Source organism: Silurus aristotelis, assembly GCF_946808225.1.
Source record: "Silurus aristotelis genome assembly, chromosome: 11".
NCBI lineage: Eukaryota > Metazoa > Chordata > Actinopteri > Siluriformes > Siluridae > Silurus > Silurus aristotelis.
The window spans coordinates 24,060,015-24,079,767 of record NC_139584.1 but is presented as its reverse complement, the minus strand read 5'-3'; the positions used below and the strand labels follow the sequence as shown (position 1 = coordinate 24,079,767).

At 36.1% G+C, this 19,753-nt stretch overlaps 3 protein-coding genes across 3 annotated transcripts; all 3 read left to right on the top strand.

Annotated features, from left to right (window-relative positions):
- Positions 1-301: 301 nt before the first annotated feature.
- ndufa7 (NADH:ubiquinone oxidoreductase subunit A7) lies at positions 302-3,880 on the top strand. The gene is made up of 4 exons (XM_083554705.1): positions 302-495; positions 1,456-1,505; positions 2,765-2,902; positions 3,658-3,880. Exons 1-4 carry the CDS (start codon positions 445-447, stop codon positions 3,743-3,745), a joined length of 327 nt encoding a protein of 108 aa, XP_083410831.1. The 5' UTR covers positions 302-444; the 3' UTR covers positions 3,746-3,880.
- Positions 3,881-5,806: 1,926 nt separating this feature from the next.
- Positions 5,807-11,258, top strand: LOC310733991 (taste receptor type 1 member 1-like). Its single transcript, XM_083555529.1, has 6 exons — positions 5,807-6,019; positions 6,155-6,446; positions 6,529-7,266; positions 7,836-8,045; positions 8,164-8,284; positions 8,990-11,258. The coding sequence occupies exons 1-6, from the start codon at positions 5,835-5,837 to the stop codon at positions 9,922-9,924; spliced, it is 2,481 nt and encodes an 826-aa protein (XP_083411655.1). The 5' UTR covers positions 5,807-5,834; the 3' UTR covers positions 9,925-11,258.
- A 1,336-nt stretch (positions 11,259-12,594) lies between these two features.
- Positions 12,595-18,418, top strand: LOC310733777 (taste receptor type 1 member 1-like). Its single transcript, XM_083555178.1, has 6 exons — positions 12,595-12,775; positions 12,952-13,243; positions 13,351-14,091; positions 14,886-15,095; positions 15,277-15,397; positions 17,431-18,418. Exons 1-6 carry the CDS (start codon positions 12,600-12,602, stop codon positions 18,363-18,365), a joined length of 2,475 nt encoding a protein of 824 aa, XP_083411304.1. The 5' UTR covers positions 12,595-12,599; the 3' UTR covers positions 18,366-18,418.
- Positions 18,419-19,753: the final 1,335 nt, after the last annotated feature.

The window sequence follows — 19,753 nt, the reverse complement described above, 5'->3', positions numbered from 1 at the left end:
CACCTAAACCTTTTGACCAGCACTATGGCATAAAATGTATGCATATTTCTTTATCAGTAGACCAATGTCGTATTTTTTTTATTATTTTTTTGTATGCACAACAGTTTTACTGTTAAATGAAATAAAATAGGACATTAAAACCTCCCATTCTTCCCCCCTAAAACTGTCCATAGGTGACTTTGTAAGAGTGCGAGCTCAGTTCGCGTGTTCGGCGATAGGTGGCGATATACTCAGTGATTACTCGAACTTCACCGCGCGTAGGCACGAAGAAGAAATTCTACTTCCGCCATCTATTTGGCAAAAGGGGGGAAAACAAGTCTCTGTAACTGATGTCAGATCAGTTGTAAGGTAACACGTTTGCTGGTTAGACCCAAGTCTTAAAAGCAGAGCTGATCCTGAAACAGCGGCAGTGCAGAACAGCTCTTTTTCACCTTGACATCAGCTATGGCGACCGCGACAACGTTTATTCAGAGATTAAGGAACTTTCTGGCGGGGGTGAGCGACAAATTTACATATATTTACAAACGTGTGTAATTTCTAAATCTGAGCACAGTTTCTGCTGAACACCATAACCCTCTTGCAGTTCGTTAGCGCCGTCATAGTGTTACACAAAACAAATACGTGTGGTTTTCCAGATGTTTAGAAATGTGCTGTCAAAAGTACTCTCATTGCTGTCACTGTATAATCATGTATAAGACAATGTTACATATATAAAGAATATAGGTGTAACCAGAGCAGTACTGTTCTCTGGATGTCCCAAATTCTCCTGCAAACACTTTATTTTGTATAGGGTTTCCAGGAGCATGTGAGACATTCAGATCACAGTACTGCTTTAATTCTCAGTTTACATCCCAGGTAGAAATCTGATGTTCAGTGATTATACAGCATTGGCATTGAGAGCACTGTTTATTACAACCCTGCCAAAGCTTTCAAAACACTAATCCGGAATTGGGAAAGGAGCATTTTTCCACATCAGCTGAGGATTTTATGGTCAGCCAAAACACACAACCATCAAAACATGGCTGGCATTGGCACAAAGAAAGAAGTGGCTAGTGATGACCCCACATCAGATCAGAGATCTATAATCTGACCAACACAGCTACAAAGAGAATCTGAATCAAACTATCATAAAACAGTGGTTTAGGGACTTTATCGTTTAAATATATTTAGCAGCAAATCATAATATAACAATTTCTAAAACAAAGAGCGTCCTATATAAAGCAGGCTGCAGATCACCGTTGTAGAGAAACTGATTTATTCTTTGGTGCAATGCAAATAGGCATGTAATCAACACATTACTCTAATTTCCGCCGGATTACAACGAATGTATGAATTGCACAATGATTGGGTGGGAGTTGGGGAGGCCAAGCTTGCACCAAGCCTATAAATAATGTCTACTAAAAACCTTTAATGTGAGTTTGTTCTTATTTTATTTTCTGATCGCTCTTTCCACAGCGGAATCTTCAGGCAAAGCTTCAGCTGCGTTACGAAGAAATCGCAAAAAGGTAATTTTAGGCTTGATTGCCTTTCACATCATTGCTTTTTCAATGCCTTTTTAGATGCACCCAAACACACCCCAGCCTCAACTCTATACTGACATCTAGTGAATGTGGTTACCAAAACACCTCAAGAATAGAGTACAGTGGTACCTCGACATACGAGTTTAATTCGTTCCGTAACCTTGCTCGTATTTCAAAGCAAATTTCCCCATTGAAATTAATTGAAATGCCATTAATCCGTTCCAGCCCCCAAAATGCCACCCCAGTTGTTTTTGTTACGTGTTTTTGAATGAGAAAAAATGATTTATAAATGACAAATATTGTATAAAAACATAATAAAAGAGAATGTAAAGATGTAATAAGGTTTTATTCAGTATATTTTTGTTTTAGATGAGGCGACTTGAGCTAACGAAAACGCCGGTGGGGTGTGTGTGTGTGTGTGTGTGTGTGTGTGTGTGTGCACGGGGGGGGGGGGGGGGGGGGGGTTGTTTGGGGGGGTTTGTTTACTAATCACTCCTGTACACTACGTATCCCTAAACTTTAAAAATTGTTTGCTTATCTTAATTTTCCTCACAATCTTCGCTTTCTGGCTTTGATTCGCCATCTTGCAGCGGCGTCTCGAGCTCATATCTCAAGTTTTTGCTCGCGTATCAAAGCAAAAAATCGACCGAGTGACCACTCGTATCTCAAAAAACTCGTATGTTAGGGCACTCGTATGTCGAGGTACCACTGTATAACCAACAAAACTGTCTTTCAGTCTGATTCAGTTATACACTAATGACCAAGTTCCCAGCCTACCCTGCAGAATTCTCCTGTACTATACAGTTGAGTGTTTCACCTGCTTTCAACACAATTGATTTGTCTAATCAGCGCATTAACATGTATTCCTAAGTCAGGGTATGTCTGTTAGAGCAGGGAAAACTCTCGTTTACAGGACTAATGAATGCTCCTATCAGGATGGCAGTTAATTGTCAGTCGTTATTAAGCTTGATTAGATCTTTTCTGATGTAGGCTTGACTTGTTCTTGTGCTTATATAAACTGAGAGCATCATGTTATTTATTTAAGGAACATAATATCTAACAGCAAAAGTCAACTGTTAAATGTAATCACTATGGCATTGTTATAATCACTAGCACAATGTTAGTAAGCTCTTCAAGGTATTCGTACAGGTTCGATATATTGTTATAAAACTCTTCAAGGTATTTATACCAGTCAGAGATATTACTTTAGGTTATGAATGTTTCACATTGTTTTTTGACTCCAGGACTCAACCTCCTCCAAAACTTCCTGTTGGTCCCAGTCATAAGTTTGCCAACAACTACTACGTTACCAGAGATGGAAGACGTGAATCTGTTCCTCCGACTGTCATTATGTCTTCTCAGAAGGCCCTGGCAGCTGGCAGGTAAGCAAATACGTAGAGTTGTACCTTCCAAAACTAATAGCTCCCTTGCAGACAAATCCTTCACCCAATATCACTATTAAGGGCTTTTTTTTTTTGTTTTATTTTGTCATTATCTCTTGCACTTTAGGAACTTTTACAGAAATCTTACTGCTCTGCATAATTAAATATGAGTACTCCTGTTTCATATTTAATTTAAATGTGTGGTGGATGATACAGATGCAGCGATTCCAGACTTTATTCCATAAATGTTTCCCTTTTCACAGCCTGTCTTATAAATGCACTCAGGACCCATAAAAGGATCTGATGGAACATTAGAAACGGGAGCTTTACTGAGGGCCAGAGAAACAGGAGTGTGTTCTAACACTAAATGGACCTTTCATTAATTTGCTGTGTTTAATTCCCTTTGCCGGATAACATTATTTCACAGTTTTGCTGTTCAGTTCAGGGTGTTTTTATTGCTCTAATTAGAGAGATATATATGTATGATAGTTATCATCACTTTCTTTCATATGTACCTGGGCCTGAATATTCAAATATTTTAACCAAAGTAATATTTGCATACATGGTCTTTTCCAAATCCATACTTGGAATGGTCAGGAAGAGCTTTTGTCTCTCATATGCATAAAGAAATTCAGGGGAATGCTGTGTAATTGTGCATTCAAGATCGGAATGTGTTTTAGCTTGCAAGCACTAATCGATCAGTCTCAGATCGGTCATATTACACTAAATGATTGCTTGATTTTGTGTGTTTGCAGTGAAGGTCCGGGAAACACCAAGCGTCCGGTCCTGCCTGGACCTCAGCCGAAAGATCTCCCACTGTCCACTGATCAGCCGTACCTCTGAACCCTCACTCACAGTGTCCTCATGAAAATATGTTCATCTTTCCTTAAATAACTCACATGTATATGCTAAATTATATATTATGTATATGCATAACCAAACTTTGTGTATATACATCTGGAAACAAGTTTTTCTTTTTTTGGTTCCTTGTTTCTTGTCTTTATTTTAACCAGAAATGGCCAGAGTGCACATTCAGCTATTTCCATACATAAAAGAAAATGATCCTATTTCCACCAGCACCAGAATTTAATGACTCAATCATCTCTAAAAATAAGATGAATATATTTCACCACAATCTGAAAGTCATCTTTTGGTATAAATAAAGACAATATATAAAAAATAAATATGATAAAAACAGCAAATTACTTGCAGTCAAAGTCATTCATTCCTCCGAATAAATAAACCTAAACAAGCTTTCATTTAGAAAAATTAATACTAATTAATACTTTTAAACTAAAAGTATATATGGTTTAATCTTAAAATAGGAAATACTGTGTACTTTAAATTATGTTAAAGATATTTTCACTTGGGGAAAATGCCAGTATTTGCAAATTTTCCACTGGGTACTAATCATAATCATAATACATTTCTTATGGCTGCCTATTCAGACACTTACAATTAAAGTCAATGCTAAATCTGGGAGAAAAATTTAAGTCATAGCAAAAGACTATTCCTTTTAGACAATGCAAGCTGATGGATATTTTCCAGTTTCCAAGTTTATCTATGTTGAAAAGTTAAAAGTAGATATATAATATAATTTATATAATGTAAATTTAATTTTATACCTTGATTAAAGAAAATGTCTTAGGGCTTATAATCAAAAGCTGCAGTGTTTCATTTAGAAATAATGTCATTAGGAGGGATCAAATGATGAATTTCACTTTTATGGCACATTACAACATTAAATTACATTCCTTTTGCATTGCTCAAGCAGTTCTCTTTGAGATTGGTATGTTTGCTAATAAAAAAAAAAAAAAAGAATAAAACATTAGCAAGCAAAATAATAATGCTTCATCAGCATAAAATCCAAATTTGGGATAATTTTTATTCCTGGAACATTATTATCCAGGGATTTGGTAAAAAAAAATCTTTTTGAATTTTTTTAAACATGGAGCGGAACATGTTTTAGGAAAATCATTCATTCATCCTTCCGTCGTTTTTGGTCATTCACAATTACATTTCTGTTTCACCTACGTACAGCCATAAACATTCATTCAGTCACCAACTTATCTTTTGGATTTCTTTTAAAGTACTGTATATGACTACTTCTTCCAAAAGTCTTTCCAATAATGGGTGAATGCTTTTCCTCTGTCTTGCACCACTGACACTGGTGACTCTTTTAAAAATAAAAAAAATTGAATTAAAAAGAGGCGATTAAATAAACGTCTCCTTACAGAAAACATTACCATATTAACCATTACAAGTGTTTTCAGTAAACATCAACTTACTGTTAATGTATGTTGAGTTGTTTGTTTAAAAGTTGTTTCATAAATAAGTTATGTGATTTAAAGTATTAGAAGTTAGGTGTTATTATGCACTGTAATTACATTGATGCATGGTGTAGAAAGTGAGTTTTTATTGTTATACAAAGTCTATTATCTAGTAGGTTTGGACTTGTTTAAAACTGATTATTCCTATGACTTTTAAAAGAAGCCAACATCCAGATGTTCAGTGTACTCCCTCAGTCAAGTTAGCTACATATCAAACATACCTCATATGTCCATATATAAGTATATTGTAATATTAGAAATGAATTAATGAATGTACTGTGTCTTCCAAGTACAGGCGCATGCAAAACAGCTCTTGCCTCCAAAATGCAAATAAGGTTACATTGTCACACAATCAAACAGCTGCAAGATAATGAGGTAAAACATGTATATGCATATATGACTTGAACCACATGTTCTATCAAGTGTCCTCGAAGTGTTAGGCTAATACATCTAGAAGGCGGCATATGCAAAATGTCATTTGCCTCTAAAATGCAAAGTGGATTATGTAAAGTTGGCCCAAATCATCTTCCAGCGTCTGCTTAATTGCCTGCTATAACCATCGCTCTTTTCAGCATATTAAGGTACATTCATCACAAGAAGCAATGTCACGTTTTTGTGTGCTGGTAGGCTGTCTTTTGAAGGTTGCTCTTTATTTTTTCTCCAAACATGAGTGCCAGGCAAGTGAGTTTAACTTGCCAGGGGATTATATACTTGGTGGAATTTTTAATGTGCATTCAGCAAGCGTTGTCGTGATTCCAAAATCTCCTATGGCATTACAGTGCTACACGTAAGTACTAAAGGTTACTTTGCTCTGCGTAACAGTCTTTACATTTTGATTAATAGCAGTAAATGTAATACCAGTCAAAATAGATATGGTGTTTTGTTTAACCTGGGAAAATAAAATCCTGTAACCTTTCCACAGACAACCCTTTTCAATGTCAGCTTATCAGATGTTTGAGGTGATGCGGTTTGCTGTAGAGCAGATTAATAACTCCAGCAACATCCTGCCTACCGTCACTCTTGGATACGAGATCTTTGATTATTGCTTGAAGACCCAGAGTTTTCCCTCAATCCTTGATTTGATCTCAAATGAAGGACAAATAGATGTGTCGGCCAAGCAAAGTAAACATAACGTTGTTGGTCTTGTGGGTGCATATGCAAGCTCACAATCCATGTCAGTTGCACCTTTATTCATGATGGACCTCATTCCAATGGTATGTCTCAACTTAGATAAAAAAAAAGCAAGAACATTCTATAAAAATCCATGTAAATGTCTACTTTTTTTTCTCTTTTCAGATTAGCTATGCATCCTCGAGCTACGATCTAAGCAATAAGTGGGTCTATCCAAGTTTTTTGAGGACTGTACCAACCAACCAAGATCTAATTATGGTTATCATTAAGCTCATTCAGCAATTTGGATGGAATTGGGTAGCTTTCATTAGCAGCAACGATGCGTACAGTCAAAACGGCCTTGATTTATTTCGCAGTAACATCAAAGACACCAGCATCTGCTTGGCCTATTTCTATGAACTTAATTCAGCGTCCAATTACTCCGAAGTTCTAAACAAGATAGACTTACTCAGCATCAATGTGATCATAGTCTTCACGCAGGAACTTCCTGCCCAAGAATTGGTCAAAACAGCTATCAGAATCAACATTAGAGACAAAGTTTGGATAGCGGGTGATACATGGTCTATGGATGAAGCCCTTAGCAGTTACCCAGGTATCGAGCAAATCGGGACTATATTCGGTGTTACAGCAACAACTCTGAGTTTACCGGGATTTGACAACTTTGTCTACCAAACACGACTAAGTGGTGAGAACGACGACTGTGTGAACTGTAAGGACGGAAAGAAATGCAATCAAGTTTGTGAGAACTGCACAATGCTGAAAGCAGAAGACATTATAAACCAAAACCCTACATACTCGTTCTCCATCCAGGCAGCTGTGCATGCCTTTGCACATGCACTCCATCAGGCACTGAACTGCAGCATGGGAGCATGTAATACATCTCAAGATATCCAACCTTATGTTGTAAGTCATTGTGCTAGTGCTCATATGCAATTTCCTTCTTAACTGATAAACTATTGTGTCTACTACAATTTTTTGATTGAAAATGTCAAGAGGTCCAAAAGTGTGTTTGCTCCCAAAGTGACTTTTGGAACATATTTATATTACACATTATTACTTCAGAGATGGAGGTCTTTTTGGGATTCACCCATAATGACATTAGTGAAGTCAGGCAAGAAGGTCTGATGTTTCAGTTCATCCCCAAGTTTTTCACTGGGGTTGGGCCCAGGGTTCTATGCAGGAGGTATTCCACAACAACTTGGACAAATCTGTCATGGACTTCACTTTGTGCACAGGGCCATAGTTATACTAGAATATGTTTGGGTCTCTTGATTTCAGTGAAGGGAAATTATAAAGCTACACACTCCAGTTTTGTGTTTCCAACATTTAAGCAACAGTCTGGAGATGATCCACATATGGTTGTGATGATCAGATGTCCGCATTTCTTTTGCCATATAATGTATGTTCTCCAAGTGCATCAAACTGATTACATTATTATTACAGTATGAATTTTTTTTGTCCTTTTTTTCAAGCTTCTGGGTTACCTGAGAGAAATTAGCTTCACATTGCAAAACCAGGAAATTGAATTTGACCAACATGGAGATCCACCAGCCAGTCTAGCAGTAGTACTCTGGAGGCCAAACAAAACTCCACTTTTTGTAATGGCTGCTACATATGAATCACACCCAACTATTCAGTTTACCTTGAACAGTCGTGTTGTACCATGGACCCAAAATGGCACAGTAAGCATTACATTTCAAGTACAGATTTAGTAATTTGCATAACAGGTTTTTAAACAACAGTTGAGAAAAAGTGAATAAATCTTTCTTTTTTTTTTTTTTTTTTTTTTTTTTACCTCAGGTGCCTTATTCTAATTGTTCCATCCAGTGTGACACTGGTTTTAAAAGAGTGCAAACTTCAATTCATAAGTGCTGTTTTCAGTGTGAAAAATGCCAAGCGCAGACGTTCATCAATACCACAGGTAACAACATAAAAGCATGTTTCTACGAAGGATTTTGCAAAAGTCCAGTATTTTCAAATAATACTATTATGATTAATGCTAGTTACACAAAATATACCACAACAAGTTGTTAATTATGCTATAATTTTATATTATATATTATATATTATTTAAATGGTAATAAACAAGTAAGACAGTAAGATACAATCACTCATATGACAGTTCTCAGCAGATCTGATCTTACCCTTCCTGGTTTCTTAGCAGCATAACAACTTTTTTTTTGCTGTAAATTAAATAATAAAAACCCATTCTGATATCCCATACAACTATGTAAATAAGTTCTATAATGTATTGTAATTAGAACTTAATGACCTAGACTGCATTACATAACTATAATTGTGTAATAAAAGTGCAACAATTTTATTTATGAATGGAAAATTGTAATAATTGGCAAATTGCTGTGGTATAAGAGAACAAAACATTTTTGGATGCACAATTGTTGGGAATATTGAACTTCGAGATTCTGTTTTGTGTGTGGCAATCACACTGGCCTGCTATTTATTTCTCTATAAAAGTGTGACCTGCTGTGTTTTATTACTTAGCTATTAAAATTAACTGACTAAAAAAAGTCAAAAAGTAATAATCACCAGTGATGTAGTATTAATATGAATAACAGTGCCTTAGCCAATTTGGACTGAAAGCTGTATTTTTGTACATCTGTTTCAGCGGATGCTTACACTTGTTCCCCGTGTGAAGAGGGTTACTGGTCTGATGAAAAGAGCATAATCTGCAAAAAGCGCACCATTGTCTATCTTCAGCTCTCTGACCCACTAAGCATGATATTTTTAATATGTGCAGTGACCTTAATTACCATCTCCATTGGACTCATCATCCTTTTTGCCATCAACTACAACACTCCAGTGGTAAAGTCTGCCGGTGGTATTATGTGCTTGCTTATGTTGTTCTGTTTGGTTCTGGCCAACATTGGAGTTTTCTTTTACTTTGGGGTTCCAGACTCTGTGAATTGTGCTTTAAGGAATGTTTTTTTCATATTTTTCTACACTATTTGCCTTTCTTGCATGGGTGTACGTTCTTTCCAAATTGTTTGCGTCTTCAAAATGGCTGCTCAGTTCCCAGACGTCTACCACTGGTGGATGAAGAACAATGGTCAGTGGCTTTGTATTATTGTGTACTCTTTTATACAGCTGGTTGCTTGTGGGATATGGCTTCTAACTGGAAGACCCAAACCCTACAATGACAGTACATCATTTAAAGACCAGACGATTCTAACGTGTGATATGGGATCAATGGTCACATCCACCTTGGCTTGGTCTTGTCTCTGGTTTCTAAGTATAGTCTGTTTCTGTTTCTCCTACATGGGCAAAGATCTTCCAAAAAGTTACAATGAAGCAAAATCCATTACGTTTAGCTTGCTTGTTTTTTACCTGGGTTGGATTGCTTATTTCACTGCATACATTGTCTTCAGAGGAGCTTACATACAGCTTCTAAATGCAGTAGCACAGCTGTCTAGTTCATATGGAATCATTTTTAGTTTCTATATGCCACGGGCGTATATCATTATATTCCAACCCCAAAAGAACACCCAGGCATACTTTCAGTCATCAATTCAGACATATACACAGACTATTAGCAGGATGTAGATGACATATTCTTAAAAAAAAGATGCATGTACTGTATGTGCAAAAGTTTCACAAATATGGGTCCTCATGCATAGTGATTTATCTGGGGGTATACTCTTCATACCAGGTTAAAAAAAAAGGGTCAGAACAAGAATTTAAATAAATTAGAAAACAGAAAAGTATGAATATATTGGAAATGACAGTATGTAGTTGTGAAATAAATAATAACACTGAAGACTTAGCAAAAAATATTTACTGTGGATATACTATGGGTGTAGTAATGCACTAGATAAAACACCAGGTGGTGCAGTTACATTAATGGGTTAAGGTTATCGCTACACAGACAACCTTAGTGTCTGCAGTGAAACAGGGGCTTGAAACAGAAACAAGCCAGAGAATGGACTGGGGATCAAGATTGTGACTAGCATAAGAACAACAAACAGGAAGGATGAAAGAACACCAGACAGGGACCGCACTAAGACAGGGCAAGGGCTTACAATAAAACCATAGAAGAATGGGTGAGACTTTAGATAGAAACAGGATTATTTACAGTGAAGTCTAACACAGGTGGACTAACAGCATATTTGCTCCTTATTGTAGTTGGATAAAAATGTTCTCGGGAGACATGGATGGGAATCCATTCTGCAAACCGGCTTCATGATGTTTGTCTTAGTAGTCTTTCCCCATGTATTGAGAGTTTCTTACTTACAATTTTATAGCAATTGACCATTGTAAACTGACTATTGTATTTAAAAAAAAAAATAATGATAATGTCAGAGATATGATCACAAATCATCCAAAACTGAGGAAGAAAAGTAATGTTGTTTGTTGTCGCCATCAATTGTTCTTTATTTTGTACATTGCGATTTCAATATGAAATTTGTAATATGGTATGATGTATGATTCTATAATTCTAAGTAACATATTTGGGAGGGATCTTGTTTTTAGAAAGACTTGATACTTAATATTTTGAAGATGCTTTGAACCATGCTTGTAATACAATGTCTGAGTGTATCTCATCGTATTATGGAAAGTGCACATGTAATGATGCATGTAGTGGCTTAATCAAATTCACATATGTAAAGTGGACATGGACGTTGCTTCCATCTTTCCTAGTTGACATGCACAGCAAAGTTCTGTCACGAAATCTGTCTTTGTGACAGATGCAGTACCTCTTCTTTTAAATTGCACCGTCACATGGTGCTTATCAACCAATTACTGAGTTTTAAAATGCAGAATTCAGTTTTTCAGGTGAATTTCATTGTTCATCACTGTGATATCTTCTTTTCTGTAACACTGTGCAATTACAACATGTTCTTGAATGGATTTACTTGTTTCATTGAACTTCAAATTTAGTGGTACTTTAAATGTTGGTACTATGACGGGTAAAGGGAGAGATTTAGCTGATATTTTGGAGAGGAGAAAGGTAGATCTGTTGTGTGTTCAGGAGACCAAGTGGAAAGGGAGTAAGGCCAGGAACATTGGAGGTGGGTTTAAACTGTTTTATCATGGTGTGGATGGAAAGAGAAATGGTGTAGGGGTGATTATGAAGGAAGAGTACAGTAAGAGTGTAGTGGAGGTGAAGAGAGTTTCTGATAGGGTGATGATCGTGAAGGTGGAAGTTGAAGGGATGATGATAAATGTCATCAGTGCCTATGCTCCCCAAGTTGGCTGTGAGATGGAGGAGAAGGAAAAATTCTGGAGTGAATAACAATCCTGGCTTCATTTGATTCCGGTTGGCTTCACAAGATTGGTCAAAATGAGGCCCTATTTTTTTGTCAACTAACCAAAGAAGCTTGATGGAACACAATTTTATATAATGACAACAAAGCAGGAATAACCATTCAAGTCTGGCTTCTCTCAAGGTTTCATCGTCATATCATCTCAGGGAGTTTTTATTTGCTGCCCCAAATAAATAATAATAAAATGTATATCATTGATCTATGTATTTTTTCAAAGTTGTTTTGTGTCAATGTCATTTGTTAAAAGTGATACACAAATAAAATCAATTAAAATTAAATAAAATTTGGTCTTACTTAATCTTCAAATTTGTCTTTAGAAACTTTGAAAGGCAGGCAGCTGCCTAGTTGGTTTTCAAACCCTGAAAAAGCAGTGATTTGCCTTTTATGTTTAAGATAGATTGACCAAATTATGAATATCTTGGAACTCGATTTAGGTGCAGACAAACCTGGTTATGCAACGCAAAGTAAATGCAAAGGTAATGCAAAGTAAATGTATATACAAACAAATATAGTAAACTTTTTAGAAAGACACAATATAAGCATATTTTGTCATGTAAAAAGCTTCATGTACAGTATGACGTGAGCCATGTATTTATGAGTGTGTCAAAAGTTTTACAAGCATTATGTCAGATGTTCGGTAATGCAAAATACACAAAATTCATTTGCCTGCAAAATGCAAATGAGAGTATCCTCTCACATGCTCAACAAACAGCTACAAGGTTAGACAGAAGAAATCTACCAGTTGCTTATATATGCATCATTGTAAGTGTCAAGTTTCCTCTTAAGTGTTATGCTAATACTTTTGGAAGGCAACAAATGCAAAATGACATTTGCCTCTAAAATGCAAAGTAGATTATGTAAAGTTTGTCCAGATCATCCTACAAGTACTTTTTTATTGCTCATCATAACTACTACTCTGATTATCATCTTCTTTTGCTCTCATCAAAAGGAGCAATGTTGTGCAGTGTATTCTTTGGCTTTAATTTAGCTCTTCACTTTTTCAACATACATGTCTGTGAGGCAACTGAATTCAATTTACGAGGGGACTATATACTCGGGGGGATTTTTCCTGTACATACTGCCAGTGAGAACATAATTCCAGCTGCTCCTATGGCACTACAATGCTACAAGTGAGTAGTGATGTATTTCTTGTGTATATTATATGTATTTTACTGTAAATGCTACAGCTTTAAAAAATAAACAATGCAGTCTAGTAAATTAGAACAATATCACCATTCCTATGGTGGATATCATAAGAGATAGTACTGGGGTTTGAATTCATTTATTTTTTTCCTTTTCCTCACAGGCAGCCATTTACAATGTCAGGTTATCAGATGTTCGAGGTGATGCGGTTTGCTGTGGAGCAGATCAATAACTCCAGCACCATCCTGCCTAATATCTCTCTTGGATATGAGATCTTCGACTTTTGCTTGCACAATCAAAATTTTCCTTCAATCCTCGATTTTATCTCAGCCAATGGACGAATAAATGTGTCAGGAAAAGAGAACAAACATAATGTCATTGGCCTTGTTGGTCCTTATGGGAGCACAGAAGCTTTGGCCATTGCACCCTTATTCATGATGGACTTCATTCCAATGGTATGCAATTCTTAATTAAGGAAGCCAGATTTTCTGGAATGAATACATTTTTATACTCTGACCTGAGTATTAATATAAATGTCTGTTTTTTTTTTTTATCCATTCAGATCAGCTATGCTTCTTCAAGCTACGATCTAAGCAACAAGTGGGTCTATCCAAGTTTTTTGAGGACTGTACCAACCAACCAAGATCTAATTATGGTCATCATTAAGCTCATTCAGCAATTTGGATGGAATTGGGTAGCTTTCATAAGTAGCGATGACTCATACAGTCAGAATGGCCTCGATTTATTTCGCAGTAGTATCAAAGACACCAGCATCTGCTTGGCCTTTTTCTATGAAATTACACTGACCTCCAATTATACAGATATACTAAAGAAGATAGAATCACTCAATATCAATGTAATAATAGTCTTCACACTGGAAGACACTGCTCGAGCGATTGTGAAAACAGCCATCGAAATCAACGTAAGAGATAAAGTTTGGATAGCAGGTGATGCTTGGTCTATGGATGCAGAACTGTCCACTTGGCCTGGCATTGAAAAAATCGGGACTATTTTCGGTGTTACAGCAACAACACTAAATTTGCCTGGATTTGATGAATTTATCTACCAAACAAGACTCAGCGGTCAAAAAAATAATGACTGTGTGACTTGTGAGAATGTAGGGAAGTGTAATCAAGATTGTGAGAACTGCTTGAGTGAAAGAGCAGAAGACATTATAAAGGAAAGCCCCACATACTCGTTCTCCATTCAGGCAGCTGTGTACAGTTTTGCCTACGCACTCCATCAAGTCCTCAATTGTAGCAAGTCGGGATGCGACCCAGCTCGAGACATACCCCCATATGTGGTAAGCAATATGTTAGCAAATAAAACACATACAAAGGAGTATAAAACATAAATGTTTATCTGTATAGGTTATGAATATAAATGTAACATTTATAAAATCAGGGGAGTGGTGGCTCCAGCGGTTAAGGCGCTGGGTTGCTGATCGGAAGGTCTGGGGTTCGAGCCCCGGTATCGCCAAGCTGCCACTCTTGGGCCCTTGAGCAAGGCCCTTAACCCTCTATGCTCCGGGGGTCCCTTATGAGGGAAATATCAAGGTCCGTGACGTCGGAGTGACGTGGGGCCGCCTTCCCGTGGGCTCACCACCTGCAGGAGGGACAGTAAGGGACGGTGCTGTGAGGATTGGGCAGCAGTCGAAGGCGGGGGCCTGCTTAGACTGCTTCCCCCGCGACCCGAATTACGGATAAGCGGGAGAAAATGAATGAATGAATGAATGAACATTTATAAAATCAGTCTCTATAAGTAGTGAGCAAGTCATTGGAAACAGTGGCAAGGAAAAACTTCCTAAGATGGTATGAGCAAGAAACCTTGAGAGGAACCAAAGTCAAAAGAGAGCCCATCTTAATGTGTCATTATAGTTCCATGATTGTATAGGTTATCATCTGTTCACAGTTGAATGCAAAAAAATTTTTTTATAGCCATAATAGCAGGATAGTCATTTAATTTCATGGGAAGATGGATTTGGACTGACAGGGACAGGATCACTAATACCTCAAAAGTATCATGTACTTCTGGAGGCGCTATATACAATGTTAATGCAATAGTTATCAACTGTTTTGTCTTCTCTTTTCTCTCAAGGTTCTGCAAAATGTGAGACAAACAAGTTTCATATTACAAAACCAGGATATCAAGTATAACCAAAATGGGGATCCTCCAGCCAGTCTTGCAGTAGTACTATGGAGGCCACAAGAAAATCCATTATTTTTTGTAGTGGCTGCATATAAGACCTACCCAACTGTTAAATTCACCTTTAACAATTACTTAGTTCCCTGGTCTGACAATAGCACAGTAAGTAATTACTTTGTGTTTAAGAATATAAAGCTTGTTTAAATATTGTTACATGGAATAGAGAATTTAGCTCTACACAAAAAAAAAAAAACCAGCGAAATTTTATATCACATTATAATAAACATGACTATAAGAAAATAATCAACCAATCTGAATTGTATTTGTTTCTTTGTCTTCCCAGGTGCCTTATTCTAATTGCTCCATTGAATGTGAATCTGGTTATAAAAGAGTACAAACTTCAATACATAAATGCTGTTTCCAGTGTGAAAAGTGCATGGGCCAGACATATATCAACACCACAGGTAGGTTTTTAAGTAAGCATTTAGAAGAAAATATCTGAGTTTTGTCTATACTTGTTTCCAGAAGTCCATATTTGTAGTCTTTAGGCTGAAAGAGTGAAAAGCAAAAAATTGATATCTTGCTTTTATTAATTTGTGCCATCAGGGACAAACATAGTCTGTGTAACCAGGTCTGTGAAATCCATTTCAGCAGGTTGTAACTGTAATGTGGGATGTAATGTGTCTTAGCCAAAGTGGGGATTCTGGATTAAAACCCCCTTGAAATATTTGATGACAATTCCAAATGATTATTCATGGGTTGTTAAATGACACACTTTCATAAAAAATGAAGCATTCAAGATGTGATTGAATTCAATGGGCTTAAAAAATATTTAGCATTAATCATGTTGGCATTGCAGTTGTTTTTACATAATCCCTCCTTTTACACAGACTCAAAAATACTTGGACACTTGTCTGATAAACAGATTTATTAGCCTGTTGTGACTTTTAAGGGTCTGAAGTTGTTTTTAAGTCTTGAATTTGGGAGCTGTTTGTTGGAACTCTCTCTATAAAGAGGTGTTAATGCAAGTAAAGAAGGCAAGCAACAATTTTTGTTACAAAATGTAACAAGAAAAATGTAAAAGAAGGAAAATAAAAAGATATGGAAGATCAAAAATAACTGTACATATTGCACAATTCTGTTCTTAATAAAGAAAAAAAATCCTTTACAATAAAGTTCTTCTAGCCAAGTCAAGAACTCACTTAACAATGCAGGCACACTCAAGAACAGAAATAACTAATCTGTCCTTTCTGTTCTTGAGTGTGCCTACATTGTTCAGTGACTGCTAGAATGCATCCAAAACCTGGCCCAGTTCTGGAACAAGATTCCTAGTACCAAAACTATAAGAAGAAAAGTGTACATACAAGGAAAGAAAGAGCATATATATATATATATATATATATATATATATATATATATATATATATATATACAAGGCATATCACATCATCATTTCACATCATAATGAGGCTTAACCCAAACAAAAAAACAAAAACAATGAAATGGAATGTTCTTAAATAGCTGTCAATGGCACATAGGATTTGCCTCAAAGTAGTAAAAAGAATTCTTATATTTATGTTTGTTACTTTTGAGCTTGTGATGGTGGGACAATGGAGGGACCTATTGTGGTCAAACTGTGAGGCACAATTTAGAAAATTATATCACTGTCTAAATACTTAGGGACCAGACTGTACATGTCAAATAACAATTTTACATTATATCTGTAAGATATAATTTTGATCATATTATTAGCATGTCAATTTAAAAAATTTCAGTGGAACTGAAATAAAGGTGTTTCAATTTCTACACCTAATAATGTTACTGTTATGGCACAATTAACTGATGGTAACTAATCTATAGCTTCAAAAGATAGATTGCAATCCAAGATTGAGACTATAAAAATAGGAAAAACATACAAAGAACTAGAAAAGGGGACAATCCTGACACATGCAAGAAATAATATGTATGGCAAGAGTAAATAAAGTATACCCAGAACTTATAAGCAAGGAACAGATCTGGAACAGTGCAAAGCACTAGTATGAAGAACCAAGAATATGCAGAAGTATTCTCAATTAGATGCTTTATTAAATGTGCTCACCAATCTAGGCCTAAAAACCTGCAAACACAAGTAAGCAGAAGAAATAAGTTGTTATAGTACCTAGTAGTATAGTAGTGTCTTGTACACTAGGTGGAGCCACCACATTAAAGGCAAAAGAACCAAGCCTCTGGATCATTGACTAGATAAAATCAAGATAGTTTCTATAACTCAGGGACTAGATGAGAGCATAAAACTAAGACCAGTATTTGGAGAGGGATTTAAAATATCTGAAATATGTGAACTCATCACCAACAAAATGAAACAATAGTTTTCATGGAAGAAACTGGAATACTAATGACAGCGAGGTGCTGTCAGGGCAAAGTTAAGGAGAATCTAATTATATTAAAACTATAATTAAAATAATTGATAATAATTTAAGTAATGCTACATTTGTTTCAGCGGATGCTTACACTTGTTCCCCGTGTGAAGAGGGTTACTGGTCTGATGAAAAGAGCATAATCTGCAAAAAGCGCACCATTGTCTATCTTCAGCTCGCCGACCCACTGAGCCTGATATTTTTAATATGTGCAGTGACCTTAATTACCATCTCCATTGGACTCATCATCCTTTTTGCCATAAACTACAACACTCCAGTGGTAAAGTCTGCCGGTGGTATTATGTGCTTGCTTATGTTGTTCTGTTTGGTTCTGGCCAACATTGGAGTTTTCTTTTACTTTGGGGTTCCAGACTCTGTGAATTGTGCTTTAAGGAATGTTTTTTTCATATTTTTCTACACTATTTGCCTTTCTTGCATGGGTGTACGTTCTTTCCAAATTGTTTGCGTCTTCAAAATGGCTGCTCAGTTCCCAGACGTCTACCACTGGTGGATGAAGAACAATGGTCAGTGGCTTTGTATTATTGTGTACTCTTTTATACAGCTGGTTGCTTGTGGGATATGGCTTCTAACTGGAAGACCCAAACCCTACAATGACAGTACATCATTTAAAGACCAGACGATTCTAACGTGTGATATGGGGGATCTGGTGGCCTCCACCTTGGCTTGGTCTTGTCTCTGGTTTCTAAGTGTAGTCTGTTTCTGTTTGTCCTACATGGGCAAAGATCTTCCAAAAAGTTACAATGAAGCAAAATCCATTACGTTTAGCTTGCTTGTTTTTTACCTGGGTTGGATTGCTTATTTCACTGCATACATTGTCTTCAGAGGAGCTTACATACAGCTTCTAAATGCAGTAGCACAGCTGTCCAGTTCATATGGAATCATTTTTAGTTTCTATATGCCACGGGCGTATATCATTATTTTCCAACCCCAAAAGAACACCCAGGCATACTTTCAGTCATCAATTCAAACATATACACAGACTATTAGCAGGATGTAGATTTATAGACATCGACACCAACTGAATTCTAGTTAACATTTTCTGGTCTTTTTTGCAAGTAATTATGAAATCATTATATCAAAAATTATTCAAAATCCTTCAAATTCTATATTTTAAGATTCTTTTGCTTGTTCATGGTACCGAACAATTAAGTCAAACAATAGTTTGTTACATTAATAAATAACTAATGCTTTTTTGTGATCTAGATTTAAAATATTGATGAAAATGTTTTTTTTCTGTTTATTGCAATTTCTTAATAAACTATTATTTTAACATACAGAAAAGTACAAAATTATTGGCAAAAAATGTACAATAAAAAGATATGCAAAAGGTACATCTCCGTTTGTGTTTTGTTGATGGTAAATGAAGAGCACTGTGCAACACTGTTCCAAAGTCTCTCCGTTAAATTCAGCTGGGTTGGGCTCTGGTGACTGTGAAGACCATAGAACTGAACATTATTTTTATACTTATCAAACCATTCAGGAATACTGTGTGCCGTGTAAATAGGGATATTTTTCTCCTGCAAGATGCCACTCTCATTCAGAAGAGGATAAATACTGCCTATTATTAACTTTTAAAGATTTGAATGTCTAATGTGCCTCCTTGTGTATAAAAGGTAAATGTATTATGATTATTGGACCTTCCTACGTGTTTGCAATAGTTAGAATAGTGTTTGTTATGGTTAGAATGTTTTCATTTGGTAAGATGCTTTAAATGAAGCTTTGCTCAATAAAGATGAAGGTCAGAATAAAAAAAATTTTGGTTGATGATGTGATAGGGCACTAAAGCAAAAAAAAAGAAATTTTTAAATAGACAGTTTTTTAAATGACTGTTTAATTAAAAATACCAACAACAATATTTGTTGAAGTGTTAGATTTTATACTTTGTTGCTGACATATGATTTTATTTACTATTCAAATGCCAAATGATGGAAAATGCTTTTTTTTTTAGAAAGGATTTTGAACTAAGATATTATTATGGGATGTTTAATAAATTTAGGTAATTAGATTGTATATACTTTTAAGTTAATGCAATCAAACTAATGCACTCAAATGAATGCACTGGCTTTACAAGTCCATTGGCTCCTCTAGTGCTTTTATTAGGGAACAAAGGGGACTGCTCTTTAGAGATTGTTTTGTGTTTCACTGTTAAAATATGAAGCTTCTATGCAAAATGTATAAAGGCTGACAAGCCTGTACCAATCACTGAAATATTTCTCATCTCACTCCACCTCCACTGCAATTCGTGTGCATTGAATAACAGTATAACACACTACAGACAGTACAAACATTACAGACAGTACACTACAAACATTCAGCTGAAATACCTTGCCATGTATCTTGTAAAACTTGCCAAAGGTGTTCCCATCCCAGAGCAGTTTAATAGGA

Bases quoted from the DNA above. Each gene is read 5' to 3' on its own strand.
- LOC310733991 (XM_083555529.1), top strand. From the start codon at position 5,835: ATGTCACGTTTTTGTGTGCTGGTAGGCTGTCTTTTGAAGGTTGCTCTT. The intron at 6,020-6,154 runs GTAAGTACTAAA...ACCTTTCCACAG, and splicing joins ATGGCATTACAGTGCTACAC to ACAACCCTTTTCAATGTCAG. The intron at 8,285-8,989 runs GTAACAACATAA...CATCTGTTTCAG, and splicing joins GACGTTCATCAATACCACAG to CGGATGCTTACACTTGTTCC.
- LOC310733777 (XM_083555178.1), top strand. From the start codon at position 12,600: ATGTTGTGCAGTGTATTCTTTGGCTTTAATTTAGCTCTTCACTTTTTC. The intron at 12,776-12,951 runs GTGAGTAGTGAT...TTTTCCTCACAG, and splicing joins ATGGCACTACAATGCTACAA to GCAGCCATTTACAATGTCAG. The intron at 15,096-15,276 runs GTAAGTAATTAC...TTGTCTTCCCAG, and splicing joins CCTGGTCTGACAATAGCACA to GTGCCTTATTCTAATTGCTC.
- ndufa7 (XM_083554705.1), top strand. From the start codon at position 445: ATGGCGACCGCGACAACGTTTATTCAGAGATTAAGGAACTTTCTGGCG. The intron at 496-1,455 runs GTGAGCGACAAA...CTCTTTCCACAG, and splicing joins TAAGGAACTTTCTGGCGGGG to CGGAATCTTCAGGCAAAGCT. The intron at 2,903-3,657 runs GTAAGCAAATAC...GTGTGTTTGCAG, and splicing joins AAGGCCCTGGCAGCTGGCAG to TGAAGGTCCGGGAAACACCA.